General features: G+C 39.5%; 2 protein-coding genes across 3 annotated transcripts in view; one reads left to right on the top strand and one right to left on the bottom strand.

Moving 5' to 3' along the window:
- Positions 1 to 22,618, top strand: part of LOC126252915 (nudC domain-containing protein 1) — a 136,124-nt gene extending 113,506 nt beyond the window's left edge. The window contains exons 9-10 of the mRNA XM_049953901.1: positions 3,061 to 3,304; positions 22,354 to 22,618. Of these exons, the coding sequence (XP_049809858.1) occupies positions 3,061 to 3,304; positions 22,354 to 22,595 (486 nt within the window). The 3' untranslated portion in view covers positions 22,596 to 22,618. The remainder of the gene's footprint in view (positions 1 to 3,060; positions 3,305 to 22,353) is intronic.
- A 1,041-nt stretch (positions 22,619 to 23,659) lies between these two features.
- LOC126251845 (epimerase family protein SDR39U1) overlaps positions 23,660 to 24,575 on the bottom strand; it is a 44,643-nt gene continuing 43,727 nt past the window's right edge. For both annotated transcript variants that reach the window (XM_049952520.1, XM_049952521.1), the window contains exon 6: positions 23,660 to 23,943. In XM_049952520.1, the coding sequence (XP_049808477.1) occupies positions 23,719 to 23,943 (225 nt within the window). In that variant the 3' untranslated portion in view covers positions 23,660 to 23,718. The remainder of the gene's footprint in view (positions 23,944 to 24,575) is intronic.

The following is a 24,575-nucleotide window of genomic DNA, read 5'->3' as shown; positions in this document are numbered from 1 at the left end:
GGAAGGGTCTCGTAATAAAATGCTAATTACCTCATTACTGAAGTTATTTGTTGCTACTGTAATAAAAAAACAAATAAATAATGTGTGTGCTATGTTTTGAAACTGTGTGTAGGCCTTTCCTGCTGTGATGCATCAAAATTGTTTGTTTTTCAAATGTTGAGCTTCCATGTGTTTCAGTAGAAATAATAATATCTCTTAGACATAAGCTTGATTTGTATGTAATGGTACTTAACTAAGTATAATGTAATTGGAGTTTAAAGTGGATTTCCAATCTTATTTATGTATGTAAGTAGGTCGACCCCTCCCCCCTCCACACACACACACACACACACACACACACACACACACACACACACACACACAGAGAGAGAGAGAGAGAGAGAGAGAGAGAGAGAGAGAGAGAGAACCTGTTTGGCTATGTTGCCCCAGATGACTACTTACAAGGTAATGCCCATAATAAAGAGAAAGAACACAATATTATTTAATTACAAAATTAGTAGCAAACATCAGAGCACATCACATCACTGAAATATCAAGGAGAAATTTGAAATACAATAAACAAAATCAGTAATAGGGAAGATGGATGGGAAACAGAGTTTTTGGAAGGGTTTTGGGAAAGTGCACTGGACCTGTAAAGAAAATGTTGTACAAGACATAAGTGTAGTAAATTCTAGAGTATTGTTCAAGCACTTGAAGTCCTTCTCAAGTATGCATGATAACAAACATGAATAAATTCACAGCCACGCTGCTAGGACTGTAAAAGATCGGTATAGTCCATGAGAAAGTGTAACAGAGATGCTTGTGGAACTCAAATGTTCTTGTGAAACCTGTTGGGTAATTTTGGAGAACCTGTGTTCGAAGAAGCCTAAGTGACCTTTCTTTTGCCACCAAGATACACACATGTAAAGTTTCACATCACCTCGGTTCCGAGAGTTCCGGAACCTGTACATAAAACTGAAATATAGATCAACATAAACATTATTTTCCCCTTTTTATTGCTCATGAAAACCACACATTGCATGTTGTACCACGATACAGCGAGACCTTCAGAGGTGGTGGTCCAGATTGCCGTGCATGCCAGTACCTCTAATACCCAGTAGCACGTCCTCTTGCACTGATGCATGCCTGTATTCGTTGTGGCATACTGTCCACAAGTTCATCAAGGCACTGTTGGTCCAGATTGTCCCACTCCTCAACAGCAATTCGGCGTTGATTCCTCAGTGTCGTTGGTGTGTCACATCATCCATAAACAGCTCTTTTAATCTATTCCAGGCATGTTCGATAGGGTTCATAATCTGGGGAACATCCTGGCCAATTTAGTCGAGCGATGTCGTCATCCTGAAGGAAGTCATTCACAAGATGTGGATGATGGGGGCATGAATTGGCGTCCATGAAGACGAATGCCTCACCAGTATGCTGCCGATATGGTTGTACTATCGCTTGGAGGGTGGCATTCACCTATCTTACAGCCATTACAGCGCCTTCCATGACCACCAGCGGTGTACGTCGACCCCACATAATGCCACCCCAAAACAGCAGGGAACCTCCACCTTGCTGCACTTGCTGGACAGTGTGTCTTAAGGCGTTCATCCTGAACGAGTTGCTTACAAAAACGTCTCTGACGATAGTCTGGTTGAAGGCACATGCGACACTCATCGGTGAAGAGAACATGGTGCCAGTCCTGAGTGGTCCATTCGGCATGTTGTTGGGCCCATCTGTACTGTGCTGCATGGTGTTGTGGTTGCAAAGATGGACCTCATCGTGGACATCAGGAGTGAAGTTGCATGTCATGCAGCCTATTGTGCACAGTTTGAGTCTTAACTTGACGTCGTGTGGCTGCACGAAAGGCATTAGTCAACATGGTGGCATTGCTGTCAGGGTTCCTTCAAGCCATAATCCGTAGGTAGCAGTCATTCACTGCAGTAGTAGCCCTTGGGCGGCCTGAGCGAGGCATGTCATTGACAGTTCCTGTCTCTCCGTATCACCTCCATGTCCGAACAACATTGCTTTGGTTCACTCTGAGATGCCTAGACACTCCCCTTGTTGAGAGCCCTTCCTGGCACAAAGTAACATTGAAGACGTGATCTAACCACGGTATTGACAGTCTAGGTGCGGTTGAACTACAGACAACACGAGCTGTGTACCTTCTTCCTGGTGGAATGACGGGAACTGATCGGCTGTCAGAACCCCTCCGTCTAATAGGTGCTGCTTGTGCATCTTTGGGAGGGTTTTGTGACATCTCTGAACAGCCAAAGGGACTATGTCTGTGATACAATATCCACAGTCGACATCTGTCTTCAGGAGTTCTGGGAACCGGAGTGATGCAAAACTTTTTTTTGAACTGTGTGTATCTTGAGTTGTAATCTTGAGAGTGAGATAGAAAGATTATGTTGTCTACAGAAGCATACAGTCACTTTCCCATAGCTCAGGACATGAATGGGACAGGAAATCACTATTCATGCAATGTACTTTCTGTCTTGTGGAATAGATTTGTACATGAACACATTGGTGCCATACTCAATTCATTCTGTTGGTATTAATTAGGATTTTGCATAAGTAATGTTTATAATTTATTTCACATGGCATTAACAGCATATCATTGTAAAGAAACAATACCATATTACTGACTTAGCATCAATTTTCTGCATGAATGCATAAGCACACAAAACCACAAACCCATTGTAACTGCTCAATACATACCTCCACACGTTTTGTTATCTTGATGGTAACAGTATGTGCACTGAGCAAAGTATGGCAAATGACTAACATCAGGAAAATGAGAAAAATCGGTTGTATATAACTGTTTCTTCAATGACAATATGCTCTGATTTAGTACTATAGTAAGTAACTTGCATGAGGAAAATTGAAATTACTAGGATGGATTAATTGGACCATCTTCAGGTCTAAAATATAGGAGAATATTAGCTACCATTGGCACACAGCAAGTGTGTGTAAGTTTTAATGATTATGCCAATAATAATATATACAGCAAATTATAAATGGCTGAGAATAATTAGTACTGACTTCAAATAATCATATGTTTTGCATTAATGATTTTAGGTAACTTTAGGTGGTCTGCAGTGGCTATTTAGCTGTCAGCTAAAGCCAGAAAGAGTTCCAGCTATGTGCCTAAGGCATGACGTTGATGGATGTGTATGGCAGCCGTATGAACCTGGTGATAGCATTCGCGAAAAACCAGCAACATCAGATGATAAATGGCCACTGAAGCATGTTGGTACTTTCTTCGCTTTGGGTTACATTCAAGCTGGAAAGTCACAACGGAAGTTTTCAGTTTGTTCTCCAGGTATTGCTCCTTTTCTGCAAGTTACACTTTAAAATATGAAATACAGTTTATCATCCACTTTATTATGTTTGTCTTGTTGGCTACTATCAGGAAACTTGAGTGAACAAAAACTGAACTTTCTGTATTATATGACTTTACACAGAGCGATAGCCTTCTCTGTATTTTACTTTACCAGATGCTAAAAATACTCATAGAGAGAAGTGAGACAACTGAAGTGGGTACTGATTGTACAAAAAGAACACAGATGTTTGATATTTTAATATTTTCAAACCATATTCTTGTTAACCATGTATTGGGGGCATATGAAAAGAAAATAGTATGTATTAAAATTATCCACGGATTAAATTTAAATGTATTTTAGAACAAAAATATAAGCTACAGTATGGTGCTGTTGAAAATGTTCTGACTAAGAAGCAATATCTGTTAGTGTCAAACAAAATAGTTGTGTTACTGTGTGCCAGGGGCACCTGCAAGTTTTCATGTCAGTAACATATTCCCCAGACAGAGTGATTTAGAAATTTTGATGACATTGTCAGCTGCTCATCATTTTCTGCTTTTGGTTTCTACAATGTACTTTTAGTATTTGGTCCATATTATAAACATAAACAAGTCAACAGTATGTTTATAGTAAAAACTGTTTTTATGCACCAAATTTTATTCTTTTCCTACCATTTGTTAGTACTGTCATAAGCCCTATTTTTTTTCAATTAATTGTTTCCCTGACGCAAAATTTTTTTTATGGATAACTTTTCTTACACACATTATTTTTGAACCTCTACCACAAGTTTCAACATAATTTTCACATTAATTTATGTGGAAACTACTTTGTGCTCCTGCTCATGCACAACTTGTAGATAAAGCATAAAATAAAACTGTGCAGTTTATTTCTGAATCTAAATCATTTTAGGTTCGGCAAGAAATATAGGTGGCGTTTCAAAGATGTTTCTGCAGTGTTTCATTGTCTGACTATTCCAAAGACCAATAATTCGTTTGAATCTGTTGTTCCTTTGAAGGGCAAGTCATGTAATGCATAAAGCAATGTGCAAGAAAAATTTATTTCAGCGAAGTGTAATTAGTTTATACTAATTTTGTTAGAGTGTACTTTAGACATTCAACAAAGTCCACGTCATGTCTACTCTCACAGGATACTTTGTCTGATTTATAGATGTATGCCTGCTTCTGCAGGACAATACTTACATTATCCTCTGTGGACGGTTGCCGAAACATGTCTGTCACAGATGTATGTTGTAAATACCTGTTCTGATCGAAGCCCTGGGAAACTCACACCTTTGTGTCTTGTAATGTGAACACCTAAGCATCACATAGTTGACATCTATAGTCTCTGTTGCGTGTGCATCACAGTATGGACATGACTGCAAGTTCATCACATAAAACATGTGAAGGATAACAGCCTTGATCCAGTTGGACATGTGTTACGGCAGTGATGACATCTACATAGCTTTATTCATGAAAATCAGGAATGGTCAGCTGTATTGCAGCATAAAGTCCGTGCAAATAATGGGGGGGGGGGGGACGCTGTTTATATGCCTCTACACGAGCCCTAATTTCTCTTATCTTGTCTTTGCGGTCCTTATGCATAATGTAAGTTGGTGGCAGTACAATAGTTCTCCAGTTATCTTCAAATGCTGGTTCTCAAAATTTTCTCAGTATTTTGCGAAAAGAATGTTTTCATTCCAGGAAATCCAATTTGAGTCCACGAAGCATCTCTGTAACATTCACGCACTGATCAAACCTACCAGTAATAAATCTAGTGGCTTGCCTCTGAGTTGCTTCAATATCTTCCTTTAAACAGATCTGGTGAGGATCCCAAACATTTGAGCAGTGCTCAGGAATGGGCCGCACAATTGCTGTGTATGTGGTTTCCTCTATAAATTTGTATGTGGTTTCCTCTATAGATGGACTCGAATTTCCGAAAATTCTGTCAATGAACTGAAATAGACCATTCATTGTCCCTACAGCTGCCTATATGTTTAATAGATGTGACTGTGTGAAGCAGCATACTACCAATGTTGTATCTGAACAGTTTTCATATATTTTTTTTGCACTAACTTACTTTTTTCTACATTTAGAGCGAGCTGCCATTCATCGCACAAACTAGAAATTTTGCCTGTATCCTCCAACATTCCCTCAACAGTGATTCTGTGTCATACACCACAGCATAAAACCCTGTTTGTCAGATAATTTATGTATATATAGGATAAGTGTGTTCCCATCATACTCCTGATGATACCCTCGTATCTGGTGGACATGTCGTCAAAGACAGCATACTTGGATCTATTACATAAGAAGCCTTTGAGCCAACTGCATATCTGGGAACCTAATTCATATGCTGGGACATTTGATAAGTCTGCAGTGGAGCCTGTGTCAAAAGCTTGCCTGAAATGTAGGAATATGGAATCTGATTGTTGACCTTCATCCATGGTTTGCTGGATGTCGTGAGAAAAGCACAAGGTGAGTTTCGCTCGAGTGATTCTTTCCAAATCCATGCAAATTTGTGGACAGAAGTTGTTCCATCTTTAGGGAATTTATTATGTTCAATAATTCTGCAGTAAACTGATGTTAATGATATTGGTCTACAATTTTGTGGGTCTATTGTCTTACCCTCCCTGTATACAGGAATCACCTATGCCCTTTTTTTCCAATTACTGAGAACTTTGTGCTGGGTGAGGATTCGTGATAAATGCAGTATAGAGTTGGGGTTGATTTGGGCGAAGAGACCAAACTGCTTGGTCATCGGTTTTGTGGGATTAGTGAAGGATGCGGAAGGAAATTGCCATGCCCTTTCGAAGGAACCATCCCGGCATTTGCCTGAAACGATTTAGGGAAATCACGAAAACCTAAACCAGGATGGCCGGGAACGGGATTGAACCGTCATACTCCTGAATGCGAGTTCAGTGTGCTAACTACTACGCCACCTCGCTCGGTAATGCAGTATAAATAAGGGGCCAATGCTGAAAACCTAATTGAGATTCCATCTAGACCTAACAAATTATTTGTTTTTAACTCTTTCAGTTGCTTCTCTACACCAGGGATGCCTATTATTATGTCCTCCATATGGGAATCTGGTGCAACGGTCACACTACAGTACATTTGCATGATCCTTCTGCGCGAATGATTTAATAAATGCACAGATTTAAAATTAGCTTAGCAATTTTTACTTAGGACCCGAGTTTTCTCAAGTTCTCTGCAAGATCCTGTGCTAAAGTATGATTGTAGAAGTCCTTGCATGTTTCGCACATTGATCTTTTTACAGCAAGTGATTTTCTACTTGTGCCTGTTGTCAATTGTGTGTTATTTTTTTAATTGAGAGTTCCTCAGCATTTTCCAAATCTTGTTATTGAAGCACTGTAGGTCTTTCTCATCATTAATCCACATACTTGACACATATTTCTCCAGACTTTGATTTACAATAAGTTTAAATTTTGCTCGTAGTTACTCTAAGTCCATCAATTGGAACTAAATTATGTCCATGCATTGTCTATGGGGGATGCTGAAAACTGCTTATATGCTCTTTCTATCAAGCGTACTCTCCTAGCTTTTTTGATGGATTCATCAATTTCAGTAACCATCGTTGCTATGATAAAGTGATATCCCAATCTTTATACTGATAGACCGAGCTAGATGGCACAGTGGTTAGCACTCTCTTCTTGAATTAAGGACGACAACAGTTCAAATTGATTTGAGAGGATAATTCCATTATCACCCACACATTGGAGGCACTGTTTGCGATGGTCCCAAGAGTGCAGGAAGTGGATCAACGAAGAGTGGGTTCACATGATTTTTTTCGGCTGAGAGCAGATTCAGTTGGGTAGTGATTCTGGAAGTACCCTCATATGGTAAGTGGTGAGAACACAAAACACCTAGGAACATGGTTGATAAAACCACTGCCACACTCTATATACATAAATGATTTGGCAGACGGGGTGGGCAGCAATCTGCGGTTCTGTGCTGCTGATGTCATGTTGTACGGTAAGGTATCAAGGTTGATGACTGTAGGAAGGTACAAGAATATTTAGAAAAAATTTTCAGTTGGTTTGCTGAATGGCAGTTAGCCCTAAATGTGGAAAAATGTAAGTTGATGCAGATGAGTAGGAAGATCAAACCTGCAATGTGCGGATACAGTATTAGTAGTGTCCTGTTTGAAAAATTCAAGTTGTTTAAATATCTTAGCATAACATTGCAAAGCGATATGTGATGTAATGAGCATGTGAGAACTGTGATAGGAAAGGCAAATGATCGACTTCAATTTATTGGGAGAATAATAGGAATCTTGCCTTGAACACTACCTCTCCCAGCGCCCACCTGAAGATCTTCCAAAAACCTGGTTTCTTATCACACTTACCAACTTCATCCTCACTTTCAAAGGCCAGACCTACAAACAAATCTGGGGAACGGCCATGGGAACCAGGATGGCTCCGTCCTACGCCAGCCTCTTCATGGGCTGCATGGAAGAGGCTTTACTGAAGACCCAACAGCTGCTTCCCCTGGCCTGGTATAGGTTTATAGATGACATCTTTGTGATCTGGACTCATGGTGAAGAAACACTCCTTAATTTCCTCCATAATCTCAACTCTTTTTCGAATCTGAATTTCACCTGGTCCTTCTCCAAAACCCAAGCCACCTTCCTGGATGTTGACCTTCATCTTGTTGAAGCTCACATCCACACCTCTGTCCACATCAAATCCACAAACAAACAACATCCCTACAGCCTAGGTATTCGTGGCAAACGTATCTGCTCCAGTGACGAATCCCTCAACAATTACACCAATAACCTGACCAGTGCTTTCCTCTCCCGCAACTATCCTGCAGACTGTGTCCACAAACAGATCTCCCAAGCAATACATTCCTCCCCGCCCAACAATAATGTTTCTACCCCCAGACCACACAGAAACATCCCCCTTGTCACCCAATATTATCCTGGCCTTGAATACGTCAACAAATTACTCCTCCAGGGTTATGACTTTCTCAAGTCAAGCCCTGAAATGAGACCATCCGTTGACAATATTCTCCCCACACCACCCAGAGTTGCCTTTCGTCACCCCCCTAGCCTCCGTAACATCCTTGTCAAACCCTACAATATTCCCAGACCATGTTCTCCACCCAGTGGTTCCTACCCCTGTAACCGACCCCGCTGCAAAACCTGCCCCATGCATGCCCCCACAACACCTACTCCAGCCCCGCTACTGATAAAACATACACAATTCAAGGCAGGGCCACATGTGAAACAACACATCATTTATCAGCTGACATGCCTGCGCTGCACAGCCTTTTACATTGGTATGACGACAACTAAACTGGCTGAGCGCGTGAACAAGCACAGACGAACTGTCCGCCTAGGAGATGTCCAATACCCAGTAGCAGAGCATGCCCTCCAGCATAATTCTAAGGACCTGGGAGCCTGCTACGCCATATGTGCCATTTGGCTTCTCCCACCCAACACCAGTCCCTCGGAACTGCGGAGATGGGAACTTGCACTCCAACACATCCTTTCATCCCGCCATCCCCCTGGACTGAACCTACGTTAGCCAACCTCACTCCCATTTACTCTTCAGTCTTCTCCTCTTTCCCTTTCCTCTTTAGCCCTTCACGCATCTTTTCATCCTACATTGTTGTGTTTATACTATATACCTCTTCACTTCTGTATGCATCCTCTTTGGCTTGAAGCTGGCACAGTACTTACAGTAGAATATCTTTGGCTTCCCTCTGACACCCATGCCTCCATCTTTGCTACCCTCCCTGTTTACCTTTCCCCTGTTGCTTCATAACCTGGGTTGTGAGTAACTAAATCCACTTTACCTTATTCCCCTTTTTTCCCCTCTCTCTCCTCCCTGACGAAGGAACAAAGTTCCGAAAGCTAGGATAAAAATTTTCTGTTCTGTTTTGTGTATCTATCAACTGTACTGAACTGGGGTAAGTACTGGCCAGCCCCTCTATCTCTTTGTTGGAATTATAGGAAAGAATGGTTCACATGTAAAGGAGAATTCATATAGGATGCTGGTGCAAGCTATTCCTGAGTACTGCTTGATTGTTTGGGATCCTTACCAGGTCGGATTGAAGGAAGACGTTGAAGGAATTCAGAGGCGGGCTGCTGGATTTGTTACTGGTAGGTTCAAACAACACGCATTACGGAGATGCTTCAGGGACTCAAATGGGAATCTCTGGAGTGAAAATGATGTTCTTTTCGAGAAACTCTATTGAAAAATCTAGAGAACTGTCATGTGAAGCTGTCTGCTGAACGATTCTACTGCCGCCAACATATATTGCATGTAAGGACCGCAAAGATAAGATAAGAGAAATTAGGGCTCATAAGGAGGCATATAGATGGTCGTGTTTCCCTCGCTCTATTGGCGAGTGGAACAGGAAAGGAAATGAGTAGCGGGGGTACAGATTACCTCCTGCCATGCACTGTATGGTGGCTTGTGGAGTATCTATGTAGATGTAGAACATGATTGTTTTGGTGGTCTGGGTCTTAAGGTGTGAGGAGACATAAGTTGCATGGGTATTTGACCTCAAAATCTTTTAACATGGTACACTCACCAGTGAAGGTTATTGTGATACTGTATTCCTCCTCCACTTGCATTTTTTCAGGGGTGCATTCAACTCTGATTCCATTTTTATGAACATTTAAGTTTTCTGTGTGGGCAGCCTTAATTTTATGTCAGTTTCTGCTGTGACTTACTAGGGGCTGCGTCTGCATACAGTTTTAACATTTCTTCATCACAGCCAAGGTAGCTATTTTTATAAGTATTACCAGGAGTTCAACACTGGTCCAAATTAGAATGTCCCTTAGTGATGACCGGTAATTATCTAAGATTATTGATGGCTCTTAACATTCATTGCATTTGATGATGGCTGGATATGTGCCTTATAGAACATTGGGAGGTCGTGTTGGTTTAATGGCTTAATGTAATTCAGTCACGTTTAATGTGAAAATGTGACTAATTACCATGAAACTGGTTGTATTTTGATTCCACAATAAATGAGGATTAGCAAAATTCCGAAACAATTTTTTTAACTGTCCGTTTTTATGTATGTCGGTGTGTGACCACATCATACAGTGCAGGTGTAGGAGCTCTTGGAATGAGAGGACATACAGTGAATTGACTGGCTCATCCGTTACCCCAACATAAGTCCTATCGAGCATGTGTGGAATGTGTTGGGGAGATGTATTGCAGCATGTCCACGTGCACCAACAATCATCCAGCACTTACTCTTTGTGCTGGCTTAGGGATGGGACACACTACTACAAGAACTATTTACCAACTTTCTGATCAGACTGGGAGAAGATTACAGAATGGACTGACCTCCTTGTTCCCACAACTTAAATCCCACCAAGAATGTGTGGGGTGCATTGTTGTACGTCCACATGCTCCATCGACTATCCACTGTGGCACTGGTGGAAGAATGGAATGCCCTTCCACAAGAACTCCTTACCAACATTATGGCCAGCATGGCAGCACATTACAGAGCATACATAGCCAACTGTGGTGATCACCCAACCTATTAGAACCTGTTCCATCTTTTGTAATGACTGAGGGACCATCATAAATCACTGTGACTTCCTTGTAATTATAGCATTTGAATAAATGTTTCATTTCTGTGTGTCTCATTTCTTTTAGTTACCTCCTGTACTATACTGTAGCTTTTATTTGTATGTATGCTTAAAGTATCATTGATCTTTGTTACATGACAGTGACACATCACTTGAAAGTTACTTTTGTTCTTAAGTTTTGCTTGCCACTGCATTTCCATTGCATGCTCAAAACAGATTCGGAAAACATTTTCAAAACTACTTCACAAGGCTGTCTGTCAGTACTACCTGCAAGAACCATAGATGTCCCAGTCTGTATTTGGTAGGCTAAAACCGCCTCCAGCTACTGAGCATAGGTTTTTTTTGGATGATTCTAAAAGTGTTGTCGTGGAATTGGGTGGTCAGTAAAAAGTCATATAATTGAGTTCACCCAGGCCGATTATTCGCACCCAGATAACTTCACAGTTAGACTCAAGTTCCCACTTTGATAGACACAATGTTTTCGTTGACTGTGATGAACAATCCCCTCCTACGACATTTAATCTGTCTTTCCAATATACGTTCCCTGCCATAATATTTTGGAGCTTTCTACTTTGGGTTTCAGCTATCTCTCAGTTCTGTGAATAATTTGAATGTGCCAACTTTCCTGGAGGGCAGTAATTTCAGGAACTTTGTTACGAAACTTTGACAGTTTACTGATAAAATTTTGACAGTTGAAGTGTGACTTTGCATGCAGTCAGAGTTTGTTCTCTGCGTATCAACTGGTGAGTGTTTATCAGAGGACCACAAACTCCAGCCTAACCTATAAAACGCCAATGTGTACTTCATAATTAGTGTTACCCGAGTAGCTGCTTCCTTTGTGTAGTGCATCCCTGACCTATCAGAGAGAGTCCTACAATTCTTCACCCCACAATGCAGATCCAGAAATCTGCAGCCAAGACAGTCACAGAATCGATGGTGCCTTTGGTTGGACTTTCCACTTGGCTCCAAACAAAAGGACCTCCAATCCACTGAGAGAACAGTGCTGCAAATTGGGAGCTCAGCTTGCACCTGCAATGAGATCAGCAGTCTTCACTTCTTCTGTCAGTCACCTATACAGACTGATGATGGCCTCAGAATCCAAGTGACAGATGTCATTGGTAACTGATGTGAGCCGCAACTTGCATACGACTACACCTTGCGCCCTCGATAGTATTAGGCAGGGTCTCCTCCACATCTCAGATGACGCTGCCCAGCAAACATACTGAGAGCACATTGTATTTCTTTCCAGTGCTGCACACTATTTCCCTAAAGGGCTCCATAATGTGCCTAACATTGCAGCTTCTGATACCTAATATCCCTTTTCTTGTGTGCCTGTTTCGATCCTTCAGGTGTAGCAGCCACCTGTACACTCACAGGGTGACTAGGTGACGCCGGATGGTCTACCTCCACCCTGACTTTCCATTTCAAGCAAAGCAAATGCATTGGCACCTGCCACTCGCCTTTTAGTGAGGGCGGAAATCCACATCAGCTATGTTGTGAGATGCCTCAGCAGCAGAGCCTGTGGACGAAACAAGCGATACCTAAAGTTTCTCATTTGATGCATAAGTTTCTCCACTACTGTTGCTGCCTGAGGCAGCAGCCTGAAGGTGGCTTACTGCAGCCAAAAGTATATTCAGCTATTTGTGAACAGCAGCCAGCTCACATCTATGACCATTCTCAAAATACTAGTTTCTTTACAGCAGCAATGAAATCTTCAGGTGTAAGACAAGTGTAGTGAGCTCAGCCATCACTAACACTTTGTTTTGCCATGTGTCCACCAACTTGTATGAGGATACCAGAGGGGCTCCTGATACATAATAACTGGGCATGTTTGTTGGCTTTCACTATAGTAGATTAACTTAATTACATCAAGCACATGGTCATTTGTGTTGGAGTCCCATTGCTGTTTTTCTAGGTTTTTCGGGGCACTCCCTGAACCCGTGACAATATGAATGTGGTGGAACTGATTTGCCTTGTATCCAAGGACCTCCTTAATTGCAATAACTTCAGCAATGAAGATGTTGGCTTCCATTGGAAACTGAAACTTAGCCCAAGATAGTGGATCGTCACAGAAGCAAGCAAAGCCAGTGCCCTCTCTTGTTTTGGAGCTGTCGGTGAATATTTTGACTGATGATGGCCATGTTGACACAATCAGATGGGAGATACCAGAAGTAGTTGATGACGGATCCGAGCCTTCGCGTGGAAAAGCACAAACAACTTAGAAAGCACACCTTTACTCTATTCATTATATTTTTACAACTCATTGTTGGCTATGGAAAAACTGAGAGTTAATTTCATTAACTGCCGACATCGCTTTCATGCTATACCGGTCAGCTTTGTGACTATATGTTGTAGAGATGTTTAAGCTCAGATGTAGTGATTATATGCAGTAGTGATTATAAAACTAATTAAATGAAGGATATTCTGCAACAGTTAGTCAAGGAGTGTCACCCACTGTAATATCATAAAGGTTTTCAGTAGTTCAAAAGATGACAACTTCCTACCTCTATCCACAAGTACCAATCAGTTGCCACAAATTAACACCACTTCAGTAAATGAAAAGAAATGACACAATATGCCACTTTAAGTGAGTGCCTGAAGTTGTTAACCGTTACTATAATTCTGAAGAAGTAAGCTTTATTATTGAGTGTGTTTTGTTGTGCAGCTGTTTTGTTACACCAATAGCGCATTGAGGCTTATGAAGAGGTGTAAATCTAGTGATGTGGGAACTGGGAGGATGACTTTTTCATTTCATAGGAAGGCAACATTTCCAAGAAGGAAGTTTCATTATAGATATCCTCCTTAAGGAGAGGATGTACTGGGTAAGAGGCTTAAAAATGGACAATTCACATCATGGATTTTTCAGTTTAAATTTGAGTCATCAGTTGAAAATAAATTGCTTTACCGGTTTTGTTGAATTAATTTGTCATCATCAGAAGCCCACAAAATTAGGGATATTATAAATCTTTAGACCTTGGCTATACATTTATGTGAAGTATAAAAGGAATGCTACAGAAACTTACTTAGTTTAGCAGACAGTCAATATATTCTTCATAAAAGGATAATTCCATGTTATGTTCAGAAATTTGTGTATTGCATGTGATTAACACTGTGTGACAATTTAGATTAACTAAATCACATCTATGTATCTGTTGTGCATATATATATCTGTGTGTGTGTGTGTGTGTGTGTGTGTGTGTGTGTGTGTGTGTGTGTCTGAAGAAACATGTCCATAATTGTAATATATGAAAGGGATGGGCTAATTTTCACATTTTATAAGAGATGATATGCAATCAATATGGTTTTTTTTAATGCCAGTTGATCATTCAGCAAATCTTTTGAATTTAAGTGATAATGTTTATATATTTCAAATTCTTCTAAAATAACAACAAAAAGAATCAATTATTGATAAAATTATTTAATTGAATAGATAAAAAATCTACTCAACAAGCGGCAGCAGAACACACACTTAAGACTGTTGTGATTGGCAAGGTTTGGAGCCAGTGGCTCCTTCTTGAGGCAGAAGGGTTGGAGGGGAAGGAAGAAGGGTGAAGGGTGAAGGAAAAGAACTGGGGAGATCTAGGAAAAGGGGTAGATTTTGGAAAAGTCACCCAGAACCGCAGGTCAGAGGAGATTTATCATACAGGATGAGAAGGAAAGACCTCTCCAGTCCTCTTCCTTCACCCTTCTTCCTTCCCCTTCAACCCTTCCGCCTAAAGGAGGAGCCACTGGCTCTGAAAGCTTGCCAGTCACAACAGTCTTTTATGTGTGTGTGTGTTCTGCCGCCGCCACTTGGTGAGTAGATTTTTTATCTATCCAATTAAAATTTTTTTTCTAAAAGGTTAATTTTGTAGCTTTTGTCAGTTGTAAGTAAAATTTCCATGTTAAACAAGGATGGGGGAAAACTGTGTTTCTCTGTTATGAGGTGTTCAGCAAAAGTTGACTAATACGAATTCTCGCCATCTTTGTTGAGCAAGTCCTCATGAAAGTGTGTCTTAAATACCCTCACTGTCTGTCCTATATAAAAACTCAGACATATAGTACATTGTATTTGTATATACTCCAGATTTGAAAAATTTGTCAGTTGAGTGGTTCTCATTATGTATAAAGAACAACTTGGTAGCATTATTGGTGGCAAAGGACACATTGATGTCATATTTTGTTAAATAAACTGCTATGTGATAGGAAATGTTACCTAGAAATGGAATTGTAGTGTATTTCTTAACAGTAAGGCCATTTTTATGACGTGTAAAGGAACTTATATTCATGTTTGTCTTTATTATTGTAAAGTATTTGTACAAGGCTTGCTCCATATCCATTATTGACCACTATATATTTTAAGTTATTAAGTTCTGTAGCAATAGCAGAAATGATTAGGGGCACCTCATTGATAAGATTCATAGGGGAAAAAAAAGCTAATTTGTGCTTAAAGGGATGAAAAGAAGAGGCATGTATGAGGATATCTGTTGCTGTAGCTTTCCCGTAAATATCAGAGTTAATTTTTCCATGTACTAAACATAGTTTCAGGTCCAGAAAACTCTGTTCTTTATGTTGATTTTGTATTTCATATGTAAATTTACTTTTAGGATGGAAGTAGTTCATTTTCTGAAAATTAAAGCCAGGAATAAAATAAAACATTGAGGTTTAATAACAAAATTTGGAAAACGCTGAGTAAACGGAGATAAGAGCATTGTCAGTTCAAGAATGAATATGGAAATCTTGACAGGAAAAAGTTCATGGAAATTTGTGTGTCTGTATAAAGAATGACGCCCCATTCATATCAAGTTAGCAAAAGATCTTGGTGAGAACCCGAGAAAATTTTGGTGGGAGGGGGAAAAAAAAACCTGAAGTTTTAAATTTTGCATTTAAAAAAAATCATTCATAGAAGAGGAATATACAGACATATCATTGTTTGACCATTGCACAGAGGTCATAGAAATTGGTATCCCTAACACTAAGAACTAATGGTAGAAGAGTTTTCTAAATTGTCGTAGCTGTGTTGGGAAAGTACCAGAGCTCCAAGTGCTAATAGAAAGCACTGATGCTCAAATCGTTATAGGCATTGAAAGCTGTCTAAAGCCGGAGATAAGCTCAGCTAAAATTTTTGCGAAGAACCTAACAGTGTTCCGAAAGGATAGGCTCAACACGGTTGAGGTGGTGTGTTTGTTGCTGTTAGAAGCCGTTTATATTGTCGCGAGATTGAAGTAGATAGTTCATGTGAGTTAGTATGGACAGAAGTCATTGTTGGCAACTGCAATAAAATAATAATTGGATGCTTTTACTGACCTCCCAATTCAGATGATACAGTTTCTGAAAGATTCAAAGAAAACTTTAGTTTCATTTCAAATACATACCCATCTCATTAGATTATAGTTGGTGGTGACTTTAATTTACCTTGGATATGTTGGCGAAAATACATGCTTAATTCCAGAGGTATGCGTAAAACATCAACCAAAATTGTGCTAAACGCATTCTCTGAAAATTATTTTGAGCAGTTAGTTCATGAGCCCACGCGAGTAGTAAATGGTTGTGAAAACACACTTAACCTCTTAGCAACAAATAGTCCTGAGTTAATAATGAGCATCAAAATGGATACAGGGATTAGTGAACACAGGGTTGTCGTAGCGAGATTGAATGTTGTAACCCCCAAATTCTCCAAAAATAAATGAAAAATATACCTATTCAAAAAAGCAGATAAAAATTCAATTGATGCCATCCTGAGAGACAATCTCCACTCCTTCCAGATTAATAATGTAAGTGTAGACCAGATGTGGCTTGAATTCAAAGAAATAGTATCAGCAGCAATTGAGAGATTTATACTAAATTAATTAACAAACGATGGAGCTGATCCTCCTTGGTGCACAAAACAGGTCAGAACAGTGTTGAAGGAACAACGAAACAAACATGCCAAATTCAAACAGATGCAAAACTTCCAAGATTGGCAATCTTTTACAGAAGCTCGAAATGTAACGCGGACTTCAATGCAAGATGCTTATAATAGTTTCCACAATGAAACTTTGTCTCAAAACCTGGCAGAAAATCCAAAGAGATTCTGGTCATATGTAAAGTATGTTAGCGGCAAGTAACAATCAGTGCCTTCTCTGTGTGATAGCAATGGAGATACTATCGACGACAGTGCTGCCAAAGCAGAGTTTCTAAACACAGCCTTCCAAAATGCCTTCACAAAAGAAGACAAAATAGTAAAGCAACTTAGAGCACTTAATAAAAGCAAGTCGTCTGGTCCAGACTGTATACCAATTAGGTTCCTTTCAGAGTATGATGATGCATTACATACTTAAAAATCATATACAACCATTCGCTCGATGAAAGATCCGTACCCAAAGACTGGAAAGTTGCACAGGTCACACCAATATTCAAGAAGGGTAGTAGTAGTAGTAGTAGTAGTCCACTAAATCACAGGCCCATATCATTAATGTTGATATGCAGCAGGATCTTGGAACATATATTGTGTTCGAACATTATGAATTGAAGAAATCAATCCATTGACACACAGTCAACATGGATTTAGAAAACATCATTCTTGTGAAACACAACAAATTCCTCTAATACTTCAAGTGTCTCATTTCCTAATCTAATTCCCTCAGCATCACCTGATGTAATTTGACTACATTCCATTACTCTCATTTTACTTTTGTTGAGTGCTATTGACAAGAGATTTCAGATCGATTCCGTATTTCTGGATTGCTTTTGACACTGTACCACAGAAGCGGATTGTAGTGAACTTGCATGCTCATAGAATATCGTCTCAGTTATGTGACTTAATTTGTGATTTACAGTCAGAGAGGTCACAGTTCGTAGTCATTGAGTGATACAGAAGTGATTTCTGGCGTTCCCCAATGTAGTGTTATAGGCTCTTTGCTGTTCCATATCTATTTTCCCTCGTTTGCCACTTGCCTCATCTAAGTGTAATAGTTCGCCTAGCGTTTTACGTAAAAATATTTCAAGTACTGTTGTGTTGTTGTTGTGGTCTTCAGTCCTGAGACTGGTTTGATGCAGCTCTCCATGCTACTCTATCCCGTGCAATCTTCTTTATTACTGAGTAACTGCTGCAGCCTACATCCTTCTGAATCTGCCTAGTGTTTTCATCTCTCGGTCCCCCTCTACAATTTTTACCCTCCACGCTTCCCTCCAGTTCTAAACTGATGATCCCTTGATGCCTGAGAACATGTCCTACCAACTGATCCCTTCTTCTAGTCAAGTTTGTGCCACAAATTCCTCTTCTCCCCAATTCTATTCAGTACCTCCTCATTAGTTACTTGATCTACCCAACTAATCTTCAGAGTCTTCTGTAGTACCACATTTCGAAATCTTACGTTCTCTTCTTTATCATCCATGTTTCACTTCCATACATAGCTACACTCCATACAAATACTTTCAGAAAAGTCTTCCTGAAACTTAAATTTATACTCAGTGTTAACAAATTTCACTTCTTCAGAAGCGCTTTCCTTGCCATAGCATCACCATTTTATATCCTCTCTACTTTGACCATCATCAGTTATTTTGCTCCCCTACTAACTCCTCTAATACTTCAAGTGTCTCATTTCCTAATGTAATTCCCTCAGCATCACCTGATGTAATTTGACTACATTCCATTACTCTCATTTTACTTTTGTTGATGTTCATCTTATATCCTCCTTTCAAGATGCTGTCCATTCCATTCAGTGCTCTTCCAAGTTCTTTGCTGTCTCTGTCAGAATTACAATGTCATCGACAAACCTCAAAGTTTTTATTTTTTCTCCATGGATTTTAATTCCTACTCCAAATTTTTCTTTTGTTTCCTTTACTGCTTGTTCAATATACAGTTTGAATAACAGTGGGGTTAGGCTACAACCCTGTTTCACTCCCGTCTCAACCACTGCTTCCCTTTCCCATGCCCCTTGACTCTTATAAGTGGCACATGGTTTCTGTACAAATTGTAAATAGCCTTCCGCTTCCTGTATTATACCCCTGCCACCTTCAGAATTTGAAAGAGAGTATTCCAGTCAACATTGTCAAAAGCGCTCTCTGAGTCTACAAATGTTAGAAACATAGATTTGCCTTTCCTTAATCTATCTTCTAAGATAAGTCATTGGGTCAGTATTGCCTCCCGTGTTCCAATATTTCTATGGAACCCAAACTGATCTTCCCTGAGGTTGGCTTCTACCAGATTTCCATTCTGTAAAGAATTCATGTTAGTATTTTGCAGCTGTGGTGTATTAAATTGGTAGTTCGGTAATTTTCATACTTGTCAACACCAGCCTTCTTGGGGATTGGAATTGTTATAGTCTTCTTGACATCTGAGGGTATTGAGGGTATTTCACCTGTCTCATACATCTTGCTCACCAGATGGTAGAGTTTTGTCGTGGCTGACTCTCACAAGGCAATTTGTAGTTCTAATGGAATGTTGTCTACTCCCGGGGCCTTGTTTCGACTCAGGTCTTTCAGTGCTCCGTCAAATTCTTGACGCAGTATCATATCTCCCATTTCATCTTCATCTACATCCTCTTGAATTTCCAGAATATTGCGCTCAAGTACATTGCCCTTTTGTAGACCCTCTATATACTCCTTCCACCTTTCTGGTTTCCCTTCTTTGCTTAGGACTGGTTTTCCGTATTAGCTCTTGATGTTCATACAGGTGGTTCTCTTTTCTCCAAAGGTCTCTTTAATTTTCCTTTAGGCAGTATCTATCTTGTTCCTAGTGATATGTGGCTCTACATCCTTGCATTTGTCTTCTAGCCATCCCTGCTTAGCTATTTTGCACTTCTTGTCAATCTCGTTTTTGAGATGTTTGTACCCCTTTTCGTCTGCTTCATTTACTGCATTTTTGTATTTTCTCTTGTCATCAATTAAATTCAATATCTCTTCTGTTACCCAAGGATTTCTACTAGCACTCATCTTTTTACCTGCTGCCTTCTCTATTTAATTCCTCAAAGCTACCCATTTTTCTTCTACTGTATTTCTTCGCCTGCCCTTGGTAATTGTTTCCTAATGCTGTCTCTTAAAACTCACTACAAACCCTGGTTCTTTCAGTTTATCCAGGTCCCATCTCCTTAAATTACTACTGTTTTGCTGTTTCTTCAGTTTTAATCTACAGTTCTTAATCAATAAATTGTGGTCAGAGTCCACATCTGCCACTGAAAATGTCTTACAATTTAACACATGGTTCGTAAATCTATGTCTTACCATTATATAATCTATAGAAACGTTCCAGTGTTTCCAGGCCTCTTCCATGTATATAACCTTCTTTCATGATTCTTAAACCAAGTGTTAGCTGTGATTTGGTTATGCTCTGTGTAAAAATTCTATCAGGCGGCTTCCTCTTTCATTCCTTACCCCGAGTCCATATTCACCTACTGCTTTTCCTTTTCTCCCTTTTCCTACTATTGAATTCCAGACCCCCATTATTATTAAAGTTTTATCTCCCTTAACTATCTGAATAATTTCTTTTATCGCATCATACATTTTTTCAATCTCTTCATCATCTGCAGAGCTAGTTGGCATATAAACTTGTACTTCTGTGGTTGGCGTGGACTTCATGTCTGTCTTGGCTACAATAATGCTTTCACCATGCAGTTTGTAGTAGCTTACCTGCACTACTATTTTTTTATTCATTATTAAACCAACTCCTGCATTAGTCCTATTTGATTTGTATTTATAACCCTGTACTCACCCGACCAGAAGTCTTGTTCCTCCTGCCACCGAACTTCACTAATTCCCACTATATCTAACTTTAGCCTATCCATTTCTCTTTTTAAATTTTCTAACCTACCTGCCCAGTTATGGGATCTGACATCCCACGCTCCAGTCTGTGGAGCGTCAGTTTTATTTAATGTGATAACATCATCATCCTGAGTAGTTCCTGTATGGAGATCCTAATGAGGGACTATTTTACCTCTGGAATATTTTACCCAAAAGGATACCATCATTGTTTAACCATACAGTAAAGCTGCTTGCCGTCAGGAAAAATTACAGCCTTATTTCCCCTTGCTTTCAACTGTTCACAGTACCAGCACAGCAAGGCTGCTTTGGTTGATGTTACAAGGCCAGATCAATCCATCATCCAGACTGGTGCCCCTGCAGTCACTGAAAAGGCTGCTTGCCCCTCTTCCGGAACCACATGGCTGTCTGGCCTCTCAACAGATACCCCTCCATTGTGATTGCACATATCATACGGCTATCTATTTCACTGAGGCACACAAGTCTCCCCACCAGTGGCAAGGTCCATGGTTCAGCCTATCTGTTGCAATTTTAGGAGGTCAATAAATTCCATAGATAGGAGCCATTGTTGTCTTTGTGTATGGTACCTGAGTTTCATTTTGAAAGTTATCCTGTCTGTAGAACCATCTTGTCACATAGCGTAGTTGGCATATGTAATGTAAATTGGTATGTATGGCAACGTATTTGGGCACTGATAAAAGTGGTATGTATCAGAATATTTACTGAAAAGTATTGAAACTTACCTGTGAATTTTTAATGTAAACTATGCTACTATTAATCCCCCACATCTCCCAGCCATGGGCAATGTGAACTTGCGTGTTCAGCTCTTTCTGGACAATTTCGTGGGCCCTGCTGTTCTCGTTTTGGACATAATTTCTGTGCGCTGTTTGCACAGCAAAAGTTAAGATTTTCCTGTATGATCTTTTTCTGTTACTTCACAACATTGTAGATTGTCATTTTCCTAGAGAATCTTTTTTCTTTTTGCAAACTGGAGGTGGAAGGGGAGAAATAAAAGGAAGGGGAAGGAACTGATGATGTCAGCTGCATTGGGACTTTCTGTGGAATCGGCAGCAAAGAGTAAAACTGTGTGCCGGACTGGGACTCAAACCTGGGATCACCTGCTTACTAGGCAGATGCGTAACCCACAACACCATCCAGACACAGTGCTTATCGTAAATGCATTGACTATCTCAGCCTGTTCCCAGTCCAACCCACAATCCCACCAAGCGCCACCTACCCATCCACATTCTTCATGCTGTCTAATTTTTGATTCCCGCTGGAGGCCAAATGATGGTATGTATCTGCACTGAAGATCATGGATCCATTGTACATTGAGGCAAATAAGTTTTTTATTTGTTATGAATGCATGGTGTCTGTTCTTTCGGACATGTCTGAAAGAACAGACACCACACATTTATAATTAAAAAAATCATCTTTTGGTTGAAACATCGGGAGCAGTAGTTTTGTAACCATATTCCTGAGCTTGTGTGTGGAACCTTGCTTCAAGATATAAAACAATATCATTAAGTTTATTCTGCTTTCATAATGTTGAATGCAATTTTCATGTTTCCCACATTATATATGTCAATTAAAAATCAGTTGTAAATTAAGTTTGTGGTTTTGTTGTTACATACCTTTAATTCTGTCCTTACAATTATTGTAATTATTGAATAAAACTGCTCTGTGATTTTGCATGGAAAAATTGCCCACATTTTGATGGTTAAGCGATCACCACTTAATTATTATTCTTCTGTTGCAGATCTGTCATATGTTGCTATATGTGAAGCAACTAGACATATATACATATACAGACAACCTTGTCCAGTGAATGGAGAACTCCGAAATCGTCGAACTGGCAGACATGTGAAACAGGTTGCAGTGCAACAACTTTTGAACCTTGACTCTCAGGAAGAAATTCTGGGTGTTCATGCGTCTATTGAATTCCTTTATGTGTTAACTACATCAACTATGTATGCATTTCACATAAATGTCAAGGATTAAAAACGTTTTGTAAAGTTACTAAACTTTCATTTATCTTCACAGCCAATTTGAAATCTTCATGTATAACAACTGAAGAGTTTTCTGTAAAGAGAAAGATGCAAACTGAAGGGAAAATATATTTGTTAAGTGTACAAACATAGGCACATTCCTAATCGATGTTCATCAAATGAGATACTATTAAATGTTTAATACTAGTCTGCATAGGTGAGAATCCTACTATGCATTTATAAGGAACAATACAAAATAAGTTAAAAGTGAACCTTGACGAACAGAGTACTATTGTTTCTGATGCATTTCAGGTCCCTTTCAGTATCTTGAAAGAAGTCGGTGTTTTGTGTGACAGTGTTTATTTCAAACACACTTCGTTTCATTAGCAGTTAAGATAATTTCACCTTCTTGGGCATTATCATGCAACACCCTACCAAAAATTAGGTTATATGCTTCCATTTATCAGTATGCCATTCACATTTTTTGTTCTAGTTACAGAACTTCACATCTGCAATTGTGCAATATTTACGACATTTTCAGTTGATTGTTCTATGTAGATGGAAGCATGTGACGTAATTTTTTTGTGACGTTTCCTGATTATACCAAAGGAGATAACATTAACAAATTTCCAATGAAAAAAGTTTTATTTTTTTATTATTGATAGGAACATTCCTATCTTTAAGAAATTTAGTGATACTATGGATCCAAGAATAAAACGAATTTTTACAGTGTGCCATCCTCTAAGCACATAGTCGAACACTCTGTATTCAGAAATAGCACATTAAATTGTCTTTAATCTACAACACTGAGCGTAACCTGCTAGTTTTTATTTTATGTTCCTGAAAAATGCTTCCAATCACGTAAGACATACTCCACTATTTCACTTTTTTTTTTAAATTTACATCCGCATCCTTTGTGCAGTTGTAATGGTGAAATTGTTTGTGACCACAGCATCCATTATTGGATTGATCCTCCAGCCCCCCCCCCTCCCCCCCCAACACTCATGGAAAAGAGAGGCTAAGCACTTTCTGAAAAGGATGAATCCTTTGGAGATAAAAGAAAAACATTGTACCACATGTAGGAAATGACACTTTTAATTACAGCCAGTCTAATAACTGAACATTCATTTTCAAAATTATTTTGAGCTCACAATATCTTTACAAGCTGACTCAATGTCAGGAAATTTATACTGGAACCCATAGGACAGGGTCCGTTTAGGAATAACCTTTTGTCCCTCTGTAATCATCTTTGCTCTGTCTTCACTGAAGGCCAAATTCAAAACCATTTCTGGCAGTGGGATGAAAGCTGGCCGCCACAGTGCTCTAGCAAAGGCTTGTGTGAATTCCTTGTTTGTGACAACCTGAAAAAGAATAGGATAATAGCTTACAGCTTTGAAATATTCAAGATTAAGTTAACTTTTTCATGGTTGTCAGAAATTTCTCATTTTATTAGACAAAGATCTAAGTGATATAAAATTAGAAATCACTGGCTGGTGAATGCTCTTAGCGACATTTCAGAATCAACAAGCTGAAATCACAGACAACCATAAAAATATAAAGCATGACAAACCCACAGTAGGAGGCACTTGGAGGAGAAAAGTTTAGAATAATGATAACAATTAGCCAAGTTTAAATGTAGATATGCAACAAAATCCTATATAGGGGGAATGAGTCCAAAATGTGCACTACAGTTGTGTATTAAACAGTCTTTTGCAATTTACATGACCATTCAATGTCAGTTTCTAATAGAAACTTCTTTGCTGCCTAATATGCCCGTTTCAGAAAATAGGACCATCAGGCATAACCATGGGAATTAAGTGGAGCTGAAAGACATGGGCTTGTGTTTATATTGCTAGGTGTCAATTCTCATTGGTCTTCATACTGGAGTATGACATACACAAAAACATAATATGACTTACATACCAGCAAAACTTGTGATGGAACCTGAACATACATTATATACGAAGTGATCTATGTAGATCCATACTCTGCA

Source organism: Schistocerca nitens, chromosome 4 (assembly GCF_023898315.1).
Source record: "Schistocerca nitens isolate TAMUIC-IGC-003100 chromosome 4, iqSchNite1.1, whole genome shotgun sequence".
Taxonomy (NCBI): Eukaryota; Metazoa; Arthropoda; class Insecta; order Orthoptera; family Acrididae; genus Schistocerca; species Schistocerca nitens.
Note: the sequence above shows the minus strand (reverse complement) of the source record. Positions and strands in the feature narration are given on the sequence as shown.